The 21,675-nt window shown below is 42.9% G+C and overlaps 2 protein-coding genes across 5 annotated transcripts in view; one reads left to right on the forward strand and one right to left on the reverse strand.

The window, feature by feature from the left end:
* The window catches only part of fmnl2a (formin-like 2a), a 51,236-nt gene extending 44,454 nt beyond the window's left edge, over window positions 1-6,782 (forward strand). For 2 of the 4 annotated variants that reach the window (XM_034232434.1, XM_034232436.1), the window contains 9 exons: window positions 54-122; window positions 208-288; window positions 370-499; window positions 586-749; window positions 845-946; window positions 1,641-1,736; window positions 2,163-2,283; window positions 3,054-3,173; window positions 4,986-6,782. In XM_034232434.1, coding sequence (XP_034088325.1) covers window positions 54-122; window positions 208-288; window positions 370-499; window positions 586-749; window positions 845-946; window positions 1,641-1,736; window positions 2,163-2,283; window positions 3,054-3,145 — 855 coding nt within the window. In that variant the 3' untranslated portion in view covers window positions 3,146-3,173; window positions 4,986-6,782. The remainder of the gene's footprint in view (window positions 1-53; window positions 123-207; window positions 289-369; window positions 500-585; window positions 750-844; window positions 947-1,640; window positions 1,737-2,162; window positions 2,284-3,053; window positions 3,174-4,985) is intronic. The other 2 variants (XM_034232433.1, XM_034232435.1) reach the window with 1 other exon arrangement.
* Window positions 6,783-6,941: 159 nt separating this feature from the next.
* prpf40a (PRP40 pre-mRNA processing factor 40 homolog A) lies at window positions 6,942-21,463 on the reverse strand. Its single transcript, XM_034232437.1, has 26 exons — window positions 21,437-21,463; window positions 19,607-19,735; window positions 18,129-18,212; window positions 17,707-17,725; window positions 17,584-17,603; window positions 17,446-17,487; window positions 17,204-17,314; window positions 16,771-16,891; window positions 16,487-16,511; window positions 16,094-16,300; window positions 15,758-15,863; window positions 14,243-14,307; window positions 13,982-14,146; window positions 12,937-13,045; window positions 12,649-12,799; window positions 12,362-12,495; window positions 11,564-11,678; window positions 11,211-11,302; window positions 10,969-11,085; window positions 10,035-10,172; window positions 9,782-9,877; window positions 9,610-9,696; window positions 8,127-8,220; window positions 7,969-8,030; window positions 7,725-7,880; window positions 6,942-7,537 (listed from the first exon to the last, which is right to left on the reverse strand). The coding sequence occupies exons 1-26, from the start codon at window positions 21,437-21,439 to the stop codon at window positions 7,448-7,450; spliced, it is 2,538 nt and encodes an 845-aa protein (XP_034088328.1). The 5' UTR covers window positions 21,440-21,463; the 3' UTR covers window positions 6,942-7,447.
* Between the last annotated feature and the right edge of the window lie 212 nt (window positions 21,464-21,675).

Raw genomic sequence — 21,675 nt, forward strand, 5'->3', positions numbered from 1 at the left:
TATAGAAAGTTAATGCAAATCTTCTCATGCCTTCCTCTTTGTTTCCCCCACAGCAAATCCATGCAGTCATTGCAGCTTCTGTTTCTATCAAGTCGTCACAGAAGCTGAAGAAAATTCTAGAGGTAAATCAATCATTTGTGTGTGGACTGAACTTAATGTTGAAATGATTGCAAGGTTTAGCTTACAGTGTTCTCTCTTGTTCTCCAGATCATCTTGGCCCTCGGGAACTACATGAACAGCAGCAAAAGAGGAGCAGTGTACGGATTCAAGCTGCAAAGTTTAGACTTGGTCAGTTTCCTCTCTGTGAGTTTAAAGCCTTTCCCTTTTTCTGCACAGATGTTTTCTAAAGTTTGTTGTTTTCTTCTACAGCTACTCGACACCAAGTCGACAGACCGTAAGCTAACGCTGTTACACTACATAGCCAACGTAGTCAAAGAGAAGTACTCTCAGGTTGCTCTCTTCTACAACGAGCTGCACTACGTGGAGAAAGCTGCAGCAGGTGAGCCGGACAGTCAGATGTGTTTGCTGCCTCTCACACATTTATACGTTTCCTGTGCACTCATCTATGTCTGCTTTTGTTCACAGTGTCGTTGGACAACGTCCTGATGGATGTGAGGGAGCTGCAGAGAGGCATGGAGCTGACCAAGAGAGAGTACAGCATGCACGGACACAACACCATGCTCAAAGACTTCATCACACACAATGAGAACAAGCTGAAGAAGCTGCAGGAGGATGCCAAGATTGCACAGGTAATATAAACACAACTCGCTATGTTACGGCTCTATCGCTTTTTTTTATTGTAGTGAAGTGTTTTCTAACCAAGTCAACTGTCTGTCTTTGAAAGGATGCCTTTGACGAGGCAGTGAAGTTCTTCGGGGAGAACTCCAAAACCACGCCACCCTCCGTCTTCTTCCCCGTGTTTGTGCGATTTATTAGGGCTTACAGGGTGAGTTCCATAAACATCCCTCATAGGAGTGACACAAAATGACACATGCTACTTTCAAGAAGACTCCAACAATACTTTGATAACCTCAAACTCATATTGGACAGTCTTTTATTCAGCTGAGCTATGCTAGAAGTGGCCAAAAATATCCTCAAGTAGAGATGAGGAGCAGGCTACAGGAATGATACACTTTCTTTCTTTACACCCCCTGATTTCTGTCATTTTCTAAGCTTGTAGTCTTCAGCCCCAAACGACGCTGCCTTAAGGGACATCGCTAGAATCCCTTTAGCTGTCTTTGTGGCCACAAAAGGCTTATATCACTTTTTTCCTCACAGTAGTACTGCCCAAGACCTGTAAACAGTCTTTGAAGTGTATAATTGGAAGAGTTCCCCTTTAAGTCACAGCAGCGTCTAGGGAGGGTCAGTGTGGGGATACAAAGAGAAGCCCGTTTCTTCTACACAAATCTAAAGTCAAACTTAAAACAAAAACATCCCACCATGTTTTAGTGCTCTTCTAATCCTAACCACAGTAAGGACTCCATTAATCACATTTATGATACTGAAATAGAATCTCAGCTTGAGCAGCACATGCATTGTTTGAGTTTCTCATATCATCTCCGCAGCATACTTTGCTGTAACGTACACAGTTGTATATTTCAACATTTCGTAACTGTGACATTTTCTTTTCATCTCCTCAGCAAGCAGAAGAGGACAATGAGCATAAAAAGAGACAGGAGCAGCTTTTGATGGAGAAGCTTTTAGAACAGGAGGCCATGATGGAGGAAGACACCAAGGTAAGTCATTCCCTTAACCCCCCTCCTCTATTCTCTCACATCCCCTCCCTCCCTATACCCTCTGCCCTATTTTTGATGAGGCCACAGTGGATCACAGTGAGCAGAAGGTAAGCCGGTTCCTCTTCCTCCCCTTACCTCTTCATCCTCCCTCCTCCTGATCACAGGATTAGCGGAGCCTGCTGGGTACAGTTATATCTGGGTCTGACGCCCTGCTGAGCCACATCACACTGACTCAGGATCAGCCGTTAACTTCCCTTAATGGTTTAATAAACTTACACATGCACTAATTTACAGAGGATGTTTCAAGCAAAAGAACTATGATCTGAGCCGAGGGAAATTACGAGTGGCAGAATCACTTGTAGAAATGACTGACTTGTGACTCAGAGTATAACTTATTAATAAATGTTTAACAATGTCTCTCCTCAGTCTCCTCATAAGGGCAAGCGGCAGCAGCAAGAGCTGATCCAGGAGCTCAGGAAGAAACAGGTGAAAGACAGCCGCCATGTCTACGAAGGCAAAGATGGAGCGATAGAGGACATCATCACGGGTAACGACACACAGGCCTGGATGCTCTCCCTTCATACATACTCTCTCACACACACTCAAAGTACAGGGCACTCTGCATGAAGGTCCTCTTTACTGCCATACATTCAGTCATTAACAAGGGGAATCTAAACCAACTAACTCAATGACTTTGGCTCTGTCAGATGTTTGAGAACTAAAGGGTAACCTAATGAGTACAAACATGCACTGACACTCAGCTCAATGTGTTCTATGATCATTGCTTATCTTGTCTGCTCTGTCATTGCTTTGTAACACTGTACATCTGTACATAGACGGGGCCGGGATGGGACTAAATCGTACAATATTATTTAATCAGATGTACATGAATACATCTCGAGTCTTCTGAGGGGCGATTAAACTGACATGGACAGTAGTAGAATTTATTTTAAGAACATTTTACTTAAAAAAAGGAGTATATTTACATTGAGTTGTGGCTTAACACTACCTTCAGGCTTTTTCCACCACAGGAATAATGTTAATGTTTTTTAGTGTTATCTCTGTAACAATATAACTTTGATGTATATTAACAGACAAAGCCAGAATAAGTGAATGGTAAAGTTTGTTTCAGTCCCTTCAGTGGAGCCTTAACTGCTAGAATGAACTCCCATAAAGACATTTAGCCCGGCCCCTCCCGATGCTGTTGTTGTATATTGCTTAGCGCTAACCAGTGCTAAAACCTGTAGGAGTCTGCTTCTCTTATACTGTGTTTGTCTTGTCTTGTCCTGGCTGTTGTCCTCCTTATTCTCGATGCAGTTCTGAAGACAGTGCCCTTTACCGCCCGCACCGCCAAGCGCGGCTCTCGGTTCTTCTGCGAGCCCGCCCTCAATGAGGAGTACCATTACTAAGCTTGTAGAACTCTCTCTCTTCTCTAAGGTTGCTGGAACAAAACGTTTTCTTCTTTATGTCTCTCTCTCCTCCTCCCTTGCATGCCTCTTGACACATTTCCTCCCTTTTTTAAACCGTCACACACCTCCCCTCACACTTTTGGACCCAACTGTGCACTGAGTCCGATCTCATGGTTTTTACACACACGCCTTTGTGTGTGTGTGTGTGTGTTTGTGTTCACATGTTTTCTCCCTCCTTACAATGACGTGGTGTCGGTATAACAGTTTTTTCTGCCCACCTGCATGAAGTGTGACACCTCATTTATCATTTATCAACTATGGCAAACCATAATGTCACAGAGGAAATGGTCTCCAAGGTTACTCTTATCTGCACTGACAGGAGATTACAATTAGTGAAGAGTAATTGTTCTCATCAAGTGCTTAGCTGCATACTGCCATCTAGTGGTCACTGATTGTAAACAAACACATACTCATAAATCAAATAATATTCAGTTTTCACTGGTTAGATCTAATTTAATAAAGCGTTTCTGTATATATATATTATTCATGAGTCATAATCTAGATGGCAGTATGACAGATCTTCCAAGTGCCTGTGGCATTATAACTTGCTTTCCTGTGTGTTTGAATGATAAATGGATGTTTGTTATCACATATCATTACTGTTGCAGCTTCTCGCATGCTGATTGCTTAATCTCTTTCCCACAATGCATCACTGTTAGCCCACACGCTCTGCCTGCTCCTGCTGACTGCTCACCTCACTGTGATGAGTCTGACTCACCAATACTCTGCATGACTTCTTCATATGAATACTCACTTACATTGCAGCACTCTTTATTTCTTTGGTATCTCTTTGCACTGTGTGTGTGTGCTACTAACCTGCAGCCCGGCTTCCACTTGTTTATAGTAATTATGCATTAGTAATCCATTCCTCTGGAGGCTTGCATGCTTTGGTTGGGTTTTGGTGTATCTGCTATTGAATGTAAGAATCCTGCTGTTTGTTTCAGTTCACATCTGCCTTGTACTGGAAGTTTGAAACGGGCTCTTTCTCTGTCCTGCTGGTAGCGCCTCCGCAAAGCAGCCTGAGTTTATAACACAGAAAGAAAAGATAGAAGCTTTGATCCTCTACTCCTTCCTCTTAACACTCTCCTGCTCTTTCTCCTCTCCTGCCCCCCCCCCTCCTCTGGCCCCGCCCCCATGCAGCCTGCTGCCACTGCTTTGCTCTCAGTGCTGTCTTAGCAAAGCCGGTGTGAATATGTCAGGCTGACATGCTGTGGTCAGCCTCCTCCTCCATTTCTAACCTCCACTTTGTCTTCTCTTTATCTAGCCCTAAAGAAGAATAATATTACTAAATTTCCCAATGTCCACTCGAGGGTAAGGAACTCGTCCAGTAGCAAACCTGTAGTGGTGGATGTGTCCCAAACCTGGCAAGCATCCCTTTATTACCTCCCTTCTTCTTTTACTGTCTTCTCAATTAGGATCCACATACCTCTACCCTCTCTTTCACTCCTTCATAACATTAAACTTGAATGTCTAACGTTAAAAATAGCTACTCTTTTCAGTCGTTTATTCATCCTTTTTACGATGAAGGTGCATCTTGGGGTTTCCCCAGATGCATGGAAGGTTTTCTACTAAGTCAAAAACCCTAAGCCTGTCTCCGTGGTAATGCACAGAGACAGCTGACCTGCAAGGCCTTTTCTCTTCTGTGTAGAACTCATGCTGCTTTGACAGACAGGCTGCCAGCACTCTGAGCATGTTGGCTCATCAAAACACCTCAACTAGATGACTGACAGCTCTTTTATCCACCCCCACCCCCCGTCCTACCCCCCTTCTTCCTCCTCAGATTTGAGGAATCAGCCTTACAGGCGAGCAGACGCTGTGCGGAGGAGTGTCAGGAGACGCTTCGATGATCAGAACCTGCGGCCGCTCAACAACGAAGTGGTCGTGTGACGAGGGAGACGAGCATGTGCTGGGGGGGATGGCAAGGATGTGTAAGACAGGATGTTGGATGTAGAATGAAGGACGATAAGTGAAAGATGACGAGTGTAGCAACCAGAGATGAGTATGTATATATATTACATAAGAATGATTCCATGTCTGTGGCGTAGCAGCAGCTTTTCACGATGAAGGACTGGGACGTATGGGACTGAATTGAAAGTGTCTTAAAGGTTGAAACCTTAGACAAGCCAAGTGCCTGAACTTATTGTGTGCTAATGTCACACCGTCTTGTTTGTCTGATGACTGTTTTTTAATATTTCCCACTTCGAGCAATACCACTTGACCTGGCTTTTAATTTGACGATGTGTAAAACTGGACTTGCAGTGGCCTTAAGAGCCACGTAAAGAGATGGAAACGTAATGTAGAATGTATGGGACGCGCTCCCTTTAGCTGTTACAGATATTACATCTTTACGTGTTGGGTTTGATGCTGTTTTATCTCGGTACATTCCGGTGCTCTTTTACATTCCTCTTACAATACGATGTGCTCAACCTGCACTCTTTATCTCCAGGCCTGACAGAGGTTATCAGAAAAGTCATTTGTTTTACTAAAGTATGAGAAGAGAATGAAAAAGTAAAGTGAATTTTACATATCAGGCAGATGCTGACTTCTCGTGCATAATTTGTTAGTTCAGTAAATGGATCAAGACTGAATTTGTCGATCTAAAATCAATGAGTGCTCTCATAAACTCTAGCGTCCATTTTAAATGTTGCATTTCTGTAGCAGCACAGCAGTTTGTCTGGTTTCTGGGAACGAATCAGGAGAGAATGAGCCTGTAAAGCAACATTGAAAACATTTTATACCAAACGTAAATACTGCACAATATGCTGAACCCTGTCTCATTGTCATAACTGGACTTTACATTTCATCTGTCAACGGTTTTTCTTTCTACAAATCGATTATATTCCAGGCTACTGTGTCTACTCACTTTATTGTAATTTTAATGTATAGTATTTAACCACTGAAAGGATTTCTTAAAGCTCATGTTTTCATCTAATGTGTGTCTTCGGTCAAAAACAAGTACTCAACACAAAGTAAACCTAAATGTACAGATATTTTGCTACAAACCATGTTTTCTTTTTTTACCTAATTCACATTACCTGATGGTTAATATTGTACATATTGTTTAAACAAAAAGTTTTCATTGCTTTGTGCTATACAACTTGAATGTTATTTTTAACTTATAGTTTTGTTTGTATATTTAATTAAGCCAAATGCAGCCGGACTCAGTAGTTGAATCATCTCACATCATTACTTTGCTGACTGGTGTTTGACAGGAGCATCAACTTCAGATACAGGAACATGCAGCACGTTCTGATTTCAAGTGTTGGTACATTAAACCTCTTAATCATAAAAGACGTATCTAAAATAAACTTGTATTAGTCACCCTGTGGTCAGCTGGTTTTGAGGCTCAGTGACTGTCATCATCTCCACAGAATCACGTGCTGCCGTTCATCTCCATTTTGTTTTCTTCACTGTCTGTAATAGCGACATCTAACTGGATAATACTGGCATGTTTTATTTTTTTCACCAGAAATGTATTTTAGGCAGTTTGTGCTTATGTCAAAATAACTTTTGTTTTTTAAAAATAGGTGATATGAGATTTTCAACGAATATGATCAAATAAACTATTTACCCTGGGTATGATTTTCTCCTCTTTCTGAAATGTTCGTAATGAAGGGAAAGCTATCACTACATGACTTTCATACTGAATAACATGTTTTTTTTAAGAATTACACTGGAGGGTTTGTTAGTGTGATATACGAGCCTTTGACCTTATTGAAATCCATTTACAAACATAATCATTGAACCAGTATTTTATTGCATTTCACGACTATTTCCATTTGAACAGACACTCCCATTAAAACCTTAATGGACAACTCCGCTGCAGTTAAGACCAGATAAAAAAAACGGTTTAATTATCTCTGAGGATGAATAAGAGATTATGAAAGACATGTTGTCCTAGAACTATTCCTTCTACCACTACTTCTCCAGGCGAAGAACAGTCAGTGTGACATTCAGGATATACTTTTAATTGAGTATAAAAATGATTGGCAATGAAAAACATGTACAGCTACAGTCAACTAAAAAAAACAACTAACGAAAGCAACAAAAAGACAACCTGACAATGAAAGGTTGATCAGCTGATCAGTTTCCTGAACTCAAATTAGTCACCAAATAAGCTTAAGCTCAGTTTCGCACACCCCATAAATACCGGAGAGCGATGCAACCACTCAGTCCCCGGACAGTCAGGAGCTCGGAGGGGAATGCATGTTGTAAGTGTACCAATACAATGACATGTGATCATCAGGGGGCATCCAGCTGCTCCAGTAAAGTTCTCCTCCTCTTCTCCAGCTCTCCTTCACTCAGCTCGCTGCCTGACGTATCCCAGCCGCCCTGAACACAACACACAGACTCAGTGAAACACAAACTGGTGTAAAGATGAACGTTTGGGAGTTTTCACACGACCACCTCTGAGTCATAGTGATGACCTCGCCCATTGGCTAACACCATACATGGTCACAATAACAGCTATTCAAATATCACTTTGTTAGAATATATTTCATCCGTTTAGGAAACCTACCTCCTCCTTAACTGGTTTTCTTTTAGGGGACTTCTGTTTAGAGTCCGAGCGAGGTTTCCCTCGGGACTTGTCGTTCTCTTTATCTTTCTCCAAGTCCTTCTCCCGCTTCCCGTCGCGCTCTCTCCCTTTCTTCTCAGTGTCAGTGTCTGGCGATCCCTGGTGGTTACAGTCACCATTAGTGCACGAGCGTACACAACGTACATACACGTAAACACAACACATGCACTTGGGAGTGGTTCCTTACAGACTTGTGGCGCCTCTTCTTTCCCTTCTTCTTGTGCTTCTTGGATTTCTTGTAGCTTCTCTCTGGTTAGAGGCACAACATGTCAGTAACATGTCAAAGTGGTGCACTTCTTCCGTCACTGAGGAAATGAATATATGGGAGCTTTGAAAGCCACTCACCAGATTCTCCAGAAGACGAGCGCTCAGAAGGAGACTTGGACTGCGACCTCTTTTTCTTCTTGTGGTATTCATCGTCCTCAGACTCTGAGCCGCCCTGTGGAGACATGAGGAGACATGAGGAGACATGAGGAGACATGTGGAAACATGTGGAGACATGTGGAAACATGTGGAGACATGAGGAGACATGTGGGGACATGAGGAGACATGAGGAAACATGAGGAAACATGAGGAGACATGTGGAAACATGTGGAGACATGAAGAGACATGTGGAAACATGTGGAGACATGTGGGGACATGAGGAGACATGAGGAGACATGTGGAAACATGTGGAGACATGAGGAGACATGTGGGGACATGAGGAGACATAAGGAAACATGTGGAGACATGAGGAGACATGTGGAAACATGTGGAGACATGAAGAGACATGTGGAGACATGTGGAAACATGTGGGGACATGAGGAGACATGAGGAAACATGTGGGGACATGAGGAGACATGAGGAAACATGTGGAGACATGAAGAGACATGTGGAGACATGAAGAGACATGTGGAGACATGAGGAGACATGAGGAAACATGTGGAGACATGAAGAGACATGAGGAGACATGAAGAGACATGTGGAGACATGTGGAGACATGAAGAGACATGTGGAGACATGAGGAGACATGTGGAGACATGAGGAGACATGAAGAGACATGTGGAGACATGTGGAGACATGAAGAGACATGTGGAGACATGAGGAGACATGAGGAAACATGAGGAGACATGTGGAGACATGAGGAAACATGAGGAAACATGTGGAAACATGTGGAGACATGAGGAAACATGAGGAAACATGTGGAGACATGAGGAAACATGTGGAGACATGTGGAGACATGAGGAAACATGAGGAAACATGAGGAAACATGTGGAGACATGAGGAAACATGTGGAGACATGAAGAGACATGTGGAGACATGTGGAGACATGAAGAGACATGTGGAGACATGAGGAGACATGAGGAGACATGAAGAGACATGTGGAGACATGAGGAAACATGAGGAAACATGTGGAGACATGAAGAGACATGTGGAGACATGTGGAGACATGAGGAGACATGTGGAGACATGTGGAGACATGTGGAGACATGAAGAGACATGAGGAGACATGAGGAGACATGTGGAGACATGTGGAGACATGAAGAGACATGAGGAGACATGAAGAGACATGAGGAGACATGAGGAGACATGTGGAGACATGTGGAGACATGTGGAGACATGAAGAGACATGAGGAGACATGAAGAGACATGAGGAGACATGAGGAAACATGAGGAGACATGTGGAGACATGTGGAGACATGAGGAAACATGTGGAGACATGTGGAGACATGAGGAAACATGTGGAGACATGTGGAGACATGAAGGTGGAGGGAAGCAGAGGTTAATGAGGCATGAAGAGGAGCCTGAGAGGAAGGCGGAGGGATCTGTGTGCGCGGCGAGGACTAACCGATCGAGAGCGGGAGCGCTTCCTGTGGTGCTTCTTGGACTTCTTAGAGTGCTTCTTTGTCTTGGAGTGGTGGTGTTGGCATTCATGCTGTAGAAGAAGAGACGGGGTGAAGACATGCCTTGGTAATAAACTTTGTCACCAAGATGATTCATTCCCACTGCCACAAACGCACCTCTAAGACATGCATGAAGTCTTTGAATATCCTCTTCCTCTCCGACTCCAGAGTCACGTCTTCGAACGCAGAGTCCTTCAGGAATCTGTCTCGGACCTGAAATCATCACAGATCATGATCAGTAAACCGACCTGGTGCTATGACCTACGACCTGGTGCTATGAGCAGTCTATGCAAACTGAAGATTAAGGAGAGCGATGTAAACACAAATCAGCTGGTGCTTTAAAGCATAAGAGTTGTTCCATAGGTCTTACTCCCTCCCATGTGGTCTCGGGCTCCAGGGGGGGGGTGGCCAGCTTCAGCATGTTTTTGAAGGTTGCTTCTTTCCTCTTCATCTTCCTGGCCTCCTCCTTCTCTCGCTCCCTCTCTCTGGCTTCAGCCTTCTCCAGTAACTACAAAGACAAAGATTGGAAAATGAGTTCATCTAATCAATTCTAAAACAATACAAGTTGGAAAAGCACAAGAAAAGCCCTCGAGATAACAGAGAGGTGAGTTTTAAGCATCACATCCAAAGACAGAGATAACCCATGCTCAAGATGAAATAAAATACATTTTTCTTACGATAAGTTGTTCAATACTTTTCCTGTAAATGTAATTGTTTACCAGCCTCTGGGTTCTTCTTAAAGGTCTCCTATTATAGTGTTTTTCATCAATATATTATAGGTCTCAGATATATACAAAACATGTCTCTGAAGTGTTTGGCTCCAAACACCAAACAGATCATTGTAGCATTACCCATAATCCCCTCTGTTTCAGCCCTGTTTCAAAAGTGCTGATTCTGGGTCTGTTACTTTAGATGAAAATAAGGAGCCACTCCCCCCTGAGAGATATTTGGTTAAAAAGAACACAATGGTGCTCTAGGAGGAGATTCAGGTGATAAGGGGGGGGGGGGGGGGGGGGGGGGGGGGTTACCTTGGTTTGTGATTGGCTGATGCTTACACAAGCCAAAAAATCACTATGACATCATAAAGTGGCCAAAATCTGATCAGCTCATTTTCAGACAGGTTTTTATCTAAATGGATCAGGACAAAAGGTGAGCGGATCTTTCTGTCTGAAACTTTCAGAATGTCTTTACGCAGAGGGGACACATGTTTATATATAACAGACATGAAGAAGTGGATTTTAAATAATAGGTGACCTTTAAGGAGCTATGATGTGAGAAACACGTCAGTCGGACAGCAGTCTTACACTGTTGAAAGCCAGCTTGATGTTCCCTGCGTCCAGCGTGGTGGCTCTCTTGTCTGAGCTGATGACGGAGCCAAAGTCCTCGAAGCTGGTGTTCACCTCCACCAGGAAGCCTTTGTCCTGGCAGCGCAAAGGAAGAGGAACATGAGCAGGTTGTTGGACCGAAAATAACGAAATATCTCAACAGAAACCCTGATGTGAGCGGATTTGAAGGGGACAGATATAAAGAGGCACACCGATCTTACCTTCAGAATATCTTTGATGATCCTCTTCTCGTCATGGTAGCGCGCCTTTAAGTCTTCCACATAGAATTTGAACAGATCTAGGGGAGTGGAGCCTGCAGGACGGAGGAGAAGTCTCACTAAACAGGAATGTGTGTGTACATGGTTTGGTTTTGTGTTGAAATATAAAAACAAATGTAAACTGAAGGAAAATAACAATCCACTGTAGTGTTCATACAGTATTTACATGCTGTGTGCTTTTATTTCTGTGGTCATGTCATGTGCGGTTGTCTGCATGTCACATCCACCTGCTGCAGGTGTGGAGCGAGCGTGTGTGTGTGTGTGTGTGTGTGTGTGTGTGTGTGTGTGTGTCCTACCCGGCTGGCCCAGCATGTTGGCGAAGCGGATGTCAGAGCTCAGGGTCGGGTACATCTCCATCCAGGCGGACATGGAGTGGAGATGACCGTGGTCGTGGAGCTCGTCCAGGAATTTCTGAGAGAAAACAACAAAATGTAAATTCAAGTGAAGTGAAGCAAATGAAAGACAATGGAGGTACAGACGGGAAGGGTCCATTCTGTGAGGTGGACTTAGATTATTATTGATCTTAAACAGCAACAGAATACACTACTATGTAAGATTGAAGCCATTATGAACGTTTGCACGTGAGAAATGTAACATCTAAATGAAATAGGAGTCTCTTTCTGTACATTTACCTGTTCACCCTAAATGGGGCCATCATTTATAAAATGAAAATTTCAAAAAGACTCGAAGCTAACGATTGAGACCATAAACTCATTAGGAAAATGTTAACTAAAGTAATATATCCAGTGAGAAGTTGAGTGGGGAAGGTTTAAGGCAGTTTTTCATTGGATTCACTTTAAAGACCTGAGGGTTGCTGCCTGATAGCGACTGAACTAATGATTAGTGTCCCCTATAAACGCTTCCACTGCAGAACAACGTGCTATGAAGAGCTCTGAGGACAGTGAATATATCTGAGTCAGTGCAGAGTTGTTTGGATGAACACAAGTTACAGGCAGCCGAGCATCAGCCTGTTTCCAAACGTTTGGCAGCGCACCGAGTAAATCAAGGACATGAAGCATGCCTTTCTCTGACTCACTGACTGTCCGTTTGTGAGTGTTAAGATGCTCATGTTTTGACCCTCTATTCCCCCTCACCTGGAAAGACTCTCTGTTCTTGCGCTGTCGTCTCCTCTCCCTGAGAAGAGTCTTCTGTTTCTCCTCCTCTTCCTCCTTCTCCAGCGCCCGGATGTGCTCCTCAAAACAAATGAGGGCGTCCTCTTTGTCCATATCTGTCAGCGGGGAAACACACCGTCAGCAGGGACAACTGGGAGAAGTTTAAACACGGAGCCAAGAGAACTGTGGTGATTTTAAATAAAGTGAGATAGAAAGCTCTACACTGTCTCATAGTCGGTAAATAAAGGTTTGCATTTGTGCTCTCGTACTCTGCAGCTCCTCGTCCTCAGCGAAGGTGGGGTTGTCCAGCAGGTACTGCTGCGCCTCCGACCAGGTGGTGCTGTATGTCACGTTGGCCATGTTGTCTAGAATGTTCTTCAGAGCTTCCCAGTTTCTCTTTCTCAACTGCTTGGCTTGCTCCTGGAAACATGTTGTAGAGAGAACCAGGATGTTAATGGTGCCATTGTTTACAAAGCCCCGAATAATAATGAATAATAGTACAACATTATGATGAACATGAAGATGTCTTCACAGACTCTGAGGGAGTTCAGCCTCACCTTCTCCTTCTTAGCGAGGTAGAACAGAACGTCTTCGTAGATCTCCAGCCTGTCTCTCTCCGGTACGCAGCTCCACACCTCCTGCTCATTGAACATCTGTTCTGCTTTCCTACATAGCAAACACACAATCAACCACATGAGGGCAGCATTTCACCGGCCAAATGTACTTTAAACACGCCTGTTTGATGCGTAGTGCGGGCCTAAAGATGGACACTGTGAGAATGAGTTGGATGTAAATAAGAAAATAGGAGTCTTTGAGGATGTGCGCTGAGACTTGGCACACACACACACACACACACACACACACACACACACACACACACACACACACACACACACACACACACACACACACACACACACACACACACACACACACACACACACACACACACACACACACACACACACACACACACACACACACACACACACACACCACACACACACACACACACACACACACACACCACACACACACACACACACACACACACACACACACACACACACACACACACACACACACACACACACACACACACACACACACACACACACACACACACACACACACACACACACACACACACAGACACACATATCTTTGGAAGCGGCTGGTTACCAAGGTCACCCGTCCGTCACTATGACACTCACACACCTCACGCAAGACCAATGCCCCCCCCCCCTTTACCTCGTTTGTTTAAAAGGTAGAAAGATGCTTCATGAAGTTGTAGATTAAACCTCTCCGTTGCCTGTATGTGTGTAATTCAATGGAAAAGACCCTTAGCCCCAACATCAACAGATCACAGTGTTCATTAAGTCCACTCTCACTCTCTAAATTCTAAATGAGCAACGTTATGTAATGTAAACAGCGTGACAATAGCTAACGGGTCAAAGCATTTAAAGAGGAAGCGTGCTGTAACTGCGTGATGGAGGACCCATATTTGACCTTTCACCGACCCATCTGCATAATCATATAGACCATCCAGCCAACCACTAATCAATAGAGACAACCCCTCAGTGAGATCGTGGCAGTCCTTACTTGTATCTGGTGGTGGAAGTCATCTTGTCGTGGTTCTCCAAGAACCTCTGGAAGGTCTCTTTGGACTCCTTGTATTTAATCCTGGCCTCTTCCTTCTCTTCCTTCTCCGTTTGGACTTTGTAGGCATTGAATGCCTGTTTCTTCTCACTCAGTTTGGGAAGTGCGCTTTGACAAGAAAAGGGAGAATTTAAGGTCAGATGGGCACTGTGTTATTGCCTGCTTTTGTAAACAGGATGAACTGGTCCCAGGAGGAAAGTGTACCTGTAGCGAGGATCATTGATAATCATTTTCATAGCCTGTTCCCAGGAGGAGTTTGAGGACACACCCTGAAAAACAGAGAGTACAACTCAAGATCGTGATGACCCTTACTCTTAAACTGGCAACATGTTACATTTCCAACATATTCAAACGACAAAAGGGGAAATAGTTTTTTTGAATTGCCCTTTGTTAGAAGAAGAATGTAGGGCAGGCAGAGGAACAATGAGCTGCTTCATCTCATGGCGGTCAACACATTTCCTTAATTACTAATAGATGGCTGGTTAAGAGGTGTAGAGAGGCAATCATTCAAAGTGCCACGAGGACTTGTGTGAGGGCCTTTTCTGCCTCTTGCATCTCAGGGAGCGACTCCATCCATAATCAACTGATTCCAGCGCACGCCTCTGTCTTGTAAAATCGCCACAGTTATTCTAACTAGGGCTGCACGATATACCGTGTCATGACGATATGCGCGATATTCACATCGCAGGACATGCGATAAAAAAATAAATAAGTAGGACTTGCGATATTAAGTAGGCAAATTAACTCAAACACGTCACAATTATTTTGCTGCTTGCTACTAAAGGACAACTTGCGCGGCTCTCATGTCAGGGGTATTTGAGTGAGTGACACGCAGGCTCTGCATGCACAGCAAACCACCAATCACAATCAAATCTCCAAAGCAAACGGACCGGGTGTTAAAGGTCAAAACACTGAATAAAGTCGTTTCATGTGTTTCTCCAGGGCAGTTTGTCGCTGCTAACCGAGCTAGCTCAGCTAGTTGCTCTGATAACTTAAGATCCAGACGTCCGTGACTAAAATCCTTCATCCGGTTAAATATAGTTAGAAAAATACCAATTGTATAGCATTCAAGTTCAAGAAAGGATGGTTTGCGGAAGAAAAAAAAACGGTCTTTTCTTCAACTCCTGTATGTTTTCATTTCGCAGGGGGAACAAAATCGCAATGTCAGTTTTTTCCAATATCGTGCAACCCTAATTCTAACGCACTCAGGCATGCCACCTTCTCTCACTGTCTTAATCCCAGCCAGCCCCTTGCCTTTGATCCAATGAAGCTAATCCTGAAGACAGAGCCATTACGATCTTGAAGGAAATGGCAGCAAAGAGGAGAGCTTTGTGCACAAAATGAAAAAGAGCCTAAATATAGCAGCGTTGGGAGGTAGGTGGTGCTAGGCCACCTTGCTGCACAACACATCCGCAGCAACAGGAGGGGGGGGGGCTTAACAACTGAGTGGAGACCTCCCAAGGGCTCATGGGGAGGGGGGGACAGGGATTAGATCTAGATCAAACTGTCTAGTATGTGCTGGTAAACACACGAGATCAAAAAGAACCTTAAAAACAAGCCTTCCAGATAAAAATCTCTTATTTCTTTAAGAAATGGGTGTTTGTGTCCTTCCCACTGCAGGTACCCACCCACACCTACACACTGCATTACTCCTCTACACTGTCACTGTGTGGCCTTTGGCTCTCCTCCATGTTAACCCCATGTGACGGCCGGACTCACCTTCTCCTTCAGCAGCTCTTTGAACGCCTGCTTGGCTTCCTCTTTCGTGTTCCATTTGTACGTTTTCTTCTGAAGCTCTGGCCGTTCTTCTTTTATGACTTCAACGCTGAGTGCAAAAGCAGATGTTAATGCATTAACTCAGCCGTGTTTGCATGAAGCATTTAAGACTTTACGCATTCATCACAATGGGTTGAATGGATTTATGAGCCACAGAAATAGACCTGCTCATCCATGAGTCCATTACGTGGAAAGAGTGCTGTGCACATAAAGCCAGGGCCATTATGTGACTTGATGATTATGGTGTCTGAGTGCTGGAGACAGTATCCGTCTCTTTACCTGGCTGTGAGCTCTGTGGTGGCGGAGAGCTCAGAGGGAGCCACATGTGCGTCTGAAGTCTTGACCTCAGCTGTTTGATGCATGGCAGCCTGAGCCAATAGCTCCTCTGAGACCGCTGTTGCAGCTTCCACCTCCATTACGGTTGCCATAGCGGCTGCATTATCTGCAGGAGCTGCTGTGGTGCCAGGAGCCATGGCCTCTGCCGTGCTGAAATCACACCACACCACATGATGGGGAGCAGGACAAAATAGCTGACGGGCATATACTACATGAGAATAGAATGTTTAATATTGCAGAGGGAGAAATAAAGTTCAATAACCGCTGTATTTGTTGTATATAATACATAGTGTAGCAGCAGTAAGGAGTAACCAATGGTAAACAGGAAGTGCTTACCCATTCTCCTCTGCTTTGATCATAGCTGGAACAGACAAAAGGAGAAAGCTGTTAGGGTACTTGTTTCATTTCAAAGTGTATTGCAGATAAAGAGAAAAGCCCAGAGAGAAATGCCCTGTATTTGTGCTTCCTGTGTCTGTACATCAATGATGCCCACACCCCCTATAATGTGATATTCGCCTAACAACCATTCATCAGGCCGGTACAGGCTCTTCCAGTGAGCGCAGCATGGACGGTCACTGCCTTTCTATCTACAGGGTTGACATCAGAGAGCCGCTCTTTACCTTCCAGATCCTCCAGGTCTTTGGGTTTGGTCCATCTGGACTCCTTCGTCTGAGAGTTGTAATAGTAAGGCTTCCCTACGTCCGACTTGTACTCCTTCCAGGGGCATTTAGACAGCATTTGCTAAAAGACGACAAAACAGAAGAAACGTATTTGAGGTATGTTACAAAGCACAGAGATAACTAGTGTGATGTTGTGATCCATAACTTCTTCTATAACCATTTTATTACAATAGACATCGGGAATCTAATTGAATTTCTCTGATTCTGGAAGTACATTTGAATTAATTTTGATAAATGTACACAGTTGCCAACAAATAGACAGATAGGATTTCAATCTGTAAAACATTATGTGAATGAAAGCGAGTAAACAAAAGGTTCTCGGAGGAACATTACAAGATGTTATTGGTGTTGTGCAAGAGAAGAGTGTTTGTACCTCTGCAGGAGATTTGAGATCTTCCGGTTTCTCCCATGTGGACTGCTTGGTTTCTGTATTGTAAAAATAGGTCTTCCCATCCAGAGATTTGTGTTCTGTCCACAGGGACTTCTGACGGGGACAAACACAATAAATAAGTCAGTGCTTCAGTGTTACAAAAAGAAACAAAGCAGGCCCAACCTAATATTGGTCAATTGTTTTTTTTATATATATATATCTATCTCTTATATATTTGCGCAAACCTTCTTTAACTGATCTTCATGTGGAGATCCATTTGTGGTACTCTGCAGGGACAGAATAAGTGATTACAAATGTTAGACTGGAAGTAATGATTAAAACTATAAATACATTCTGAATTGTTAAAATGATGTTGCACTTACAGCTGTTCCAGGTGCAGCAGCTGTGAGGATACAAATAAATACTTCAGACGTGGTTTCTTTTTAATGAATGCAACATACGCAAGAAAATGAAGTCTAGGTAAAGTGACACAAAAAGGAGCTTACCTGCGGAGTCAACACCAGGCTGTGGAAAAGACCATTTTAATTAGTGGATTATTTCTCCAAGAAACACTCACAAAACTAGAAGTTGGCATCAACGCGTCTCCAACACTGAATGATGAATTCGGATGGGATAGCAGAGTCATCATTCACAATACACGGCGACTGACTAATCTTTCATGATTAGAACGAAACTCCACACCCTCGAGATGCGAATATATAATTGTGATGATCAAGTAGATGTCTTACAATCTCTAAAATGGCCTGGATGTTGTCACAATAAATAAATCAGATTGCTCTTTTACATAAATTGTTAACCCATCAGAAAAATGTACGTGTGTTTTATTATGTTTAGTTTCACACATTGTAGTGTATTTTGAAGAAGTGTGAAACAGAGCACTGATGGAATAAGGAGGGAGGAGAGTTACCGGTCCCGTTGGCTGTACAGCCGCAGATGGCATGCGAGGGGGCATCATCATCCCTGGCATCATGGGAGGCATCATGCCTGGCATCTAAAAAAAGAAGTATCATGAAATATTCATCTGGCATTTCCATACCACCCAGTGCAGGGAGGAGCATTAAGACCCAGCGTGAGACAGGCAGGGTGTCGGTGTCTGAGTGGAGGAACTGGGGAGGAACTGGGGAGACTTAGACAGAGTCTGCCGTGCTGATGTAATGGTGTGATGCCACAGCTTGCAATCTGTGAAGCGGCAACACACCCATCCTCTCGCCACCTTTCTAGACTTGTGGTGCTGCCACCTTGTTCACACAACCCCCCCCCCCCACAAAATCACACCTATTTATATGCATGACAGGACCACATGTGCTTGCTATGCAACCTATCTTAGTTTTAAAAATAGAATAATTGAATAATTACAACAACAAAAATGTGACTAACTCAATGATGTTCAAAAGAGGTCTGAGTGCTAAATGAATCAGCAACAACCATCTTCTCTCAACTGATGTTTGTAAAGCTTAACACATTAGCAGTGCAGAATTATATTATAGTAACTAAAATATGTTGAAGGAACTTTACTTTATATCAACTAGGATTTGTTTTCTGTTTATTCTTGACCACTGACTTTCAGTTATGATCGCATTGTGCTCACCAAAGTAATAACGAGACCCCGACACAATGGGGGTTGTAAAGTAGAGACGTCCATTTTGCCAGGTAAGCTGCCATTTTCATTTAAGAAAGACGAAAAGTGAACCAACTGTACAGTAATGCAAGTTAAAATCCCACATTGCAAAGGAAAATCCACGAGTGCACACGGACACTAGCCAAAAGTTACACTGGAGAATCAATCTTTAACCGTCAACCAGACTCACTTCATCACCAATTGTCTTTCTTCATTTGAGTGATTACACCGGTCATCTGGCTTTTTCAGTTGAAGCACAGGTGGTAGGCCCTTGTTTAAGTCATGAGTACGCAAACTACTTTTGTTGGACAAAATATTGTCCCAGATATAAGTGCAATAAATGGTTTACTCTCATTTTCAAAACATTTGAAGCCCCTGATATAATGATAATAAAGAAGCGCAAGTACACCCATCAAAATAACAGTAACCTTCTATTTCACAAGTCCTTTGAAGTAGTATGTAAAAAACAATTTAGATTTAAAAATCTTGAATAAATAAAACTACACCATAAAAACAATAAATAAAATGCACTCTCTAGCTCTGTTGACAAATACTGCACATGAATAATGAATGCACATTTGGCAGATGGGTAGATCAGTCATATCCATTCATCAGAAGATGAGTCCATAACGTTAGTATCCTGAAAGGCATCATTAGGAGCAGGATACATTCTGGTGTGGGAGAAGCAGCAGACACACAGGCCATCGATCTCTTAGAACTAACAAACCCAAACTCAACAAAACCTACAAGCTTCCTCCAAGACTCACCTGTCCCATTGGTGGGGCCCCCATTGGTGGCATTATACCAGGAGGCATAGGAGTCATGCTGGGCGGACGCTGTCCCATGGGAGGCATCCCGAGGGGTGGGTAATGAGGCGGTATTCCTGGTGGTCCCATCTACACCAATGAGTATCAGAAGAGATGCATTAGATTACATTAAACATGAATCAAGACCTTTCATATTTACCACTCTAAGTTCAACCCTGTATGACGACTGGCAACAAGAGGTGGAAAGCTAATTGTCATAAACGTATCTGTCACTGACTTACAAATGGGGGGGGGGCCCGGTACACCCGGATAAGGTGGCGCTTGGCTTGGGCCATTATTGGCGTCCGATGATGACTGTCATGAATAAGAAACACCACACAGAGTTAGTGAACTCAAATGTGTCTTTAAATATTTTTTTTTGGCAAATTAGATTTGTTTGCTACAATATTTCAGTTGCATATTTAAGATAATAATAACAACTCTTGATCATGACATGCATTACCTAAATAATAAGGTTAAGAAATTTAGTATTATTCCACATTTTTATAAACAAATAATAAACACCTGGCTGTACAAGGCTGAACAACTCAAGAGCACCAAACAAATACAGGTTCCACAAATACCATTGGGTGAAACACCTCTCAAAAACAGTTTGAACAAAACCTCAACAGTATTGGTTCATGAGGATGTGTGTGAGTTGGCTGAACAAACGTATTCATGTGCAAAAACCTATAATATATATTTCAGATTGTATGCTCCTCAGACCCGGAACAAACATCCTAAATATCCGAGGTTCGGCCCAAACCTGTTTGTTTTGTATCAAGGCTGAAAACCATTATTTGTTATTGCTGCTTTTCCAGAGGTCATATCATTGCACTTCAGCACTTCTTGCAGCACAATCTGTATTTATTTTTTAAACTAATTTCAATCTCTATTATGAAATATTATTTGTTCAATTTATTTCGTTTTTAATGCTTATGTGTTATTGCCTATGTAAAGCAGTTTGAATTGCCTTTTAGTCTGATATGTGCTATACAAATAAACTAACCTTGTGAAAAAGTTGTATTATTCAAGCTCATATTGGACTTCATTAAGGTATATGGAACTTTATATACAATTATGTCCAATGTAACACAATACCACGAATTATAAACGTTACCAGAGAAACTCCTAACTTATCATTAGCTATAATGTTAGCAGTGTTTGTGAAACAGAAGATTACTTTTTCATTTGTCCATTTTATTTGGCGTAAATCTCAATAATAACATAACAGTGTTGTTGTATAAAATAACAAAAACTCATAATTGCCCCAGAGTGATGCCCACTTGTTAGATAACTGCAAGTGTAAGATTCTGCTCGTAATGAAAGACTACAGACTGGCTAACTCCTGGAGAATAATAGTGGTTTGTGTATAGCTCATAGACTGGTATAGCTCCGTGAGTTACAAAGCTAGTTAGCCAACTGTTCAGTTAACGAAACACTTTTTTTAACCATTTGGTTTAAGTTTATGAACACCGTTAGACGTATTTACAAATAATATAAATAAACCAAGCTTATAGACATGTAAGTGATGTCCACCTTTATTTTATTGTGATACTAGTTCCAGGACATAGTCGGAACCATGATGATATGTGTGTGCCGCTATATTAGCTCCGCGCTAACACGACATGCTAACCTCTGATGCTATAGGACGTTAAACATTATTATGGCAACATGAAGAAAAATAGACGGTTATGTATTAAACACGAAATAACAACATATGCACTTCTCACAGTTACTGGCTTTTAATTTACTGTAAATACGCTATTTTGTTGAATGAATTGTACTCACCATGTTGACGAGGGGTATGGACCTCCGAGAAACTTCTCAACAACGAGCCCAGCGATTGGTTCAACTAGCTCCACCAAGAGAGGTCAAAGGTAAACACTCCGCAGCGTCATCCTGCGTCAATAATGTGCAGAAATGCGCAATCCTGTGACCATGCTGTTTGGGTTTCAGAATCAGAATCAACCTTTATTAGTCCCACAGAGGGGAAATGTACATAGTTACAGCAGAAAAAGAGCCACAGA

This window comes from Gymnodraco acuticeps, unplaced genomic scaffold (assembly GCF_902827175.1).
Source record: "Gymnodraco acuticeps unplaced genomic scaffold, fGymAcu1.1, whole genome shotgun sequence".
Lineage (NCBI taxonomy): Eukaryota > Metazoa > Chordata > Actinopteri > Perciformes > Bathydraconidae > Gymnodraco > Gymnodraco acuticeps.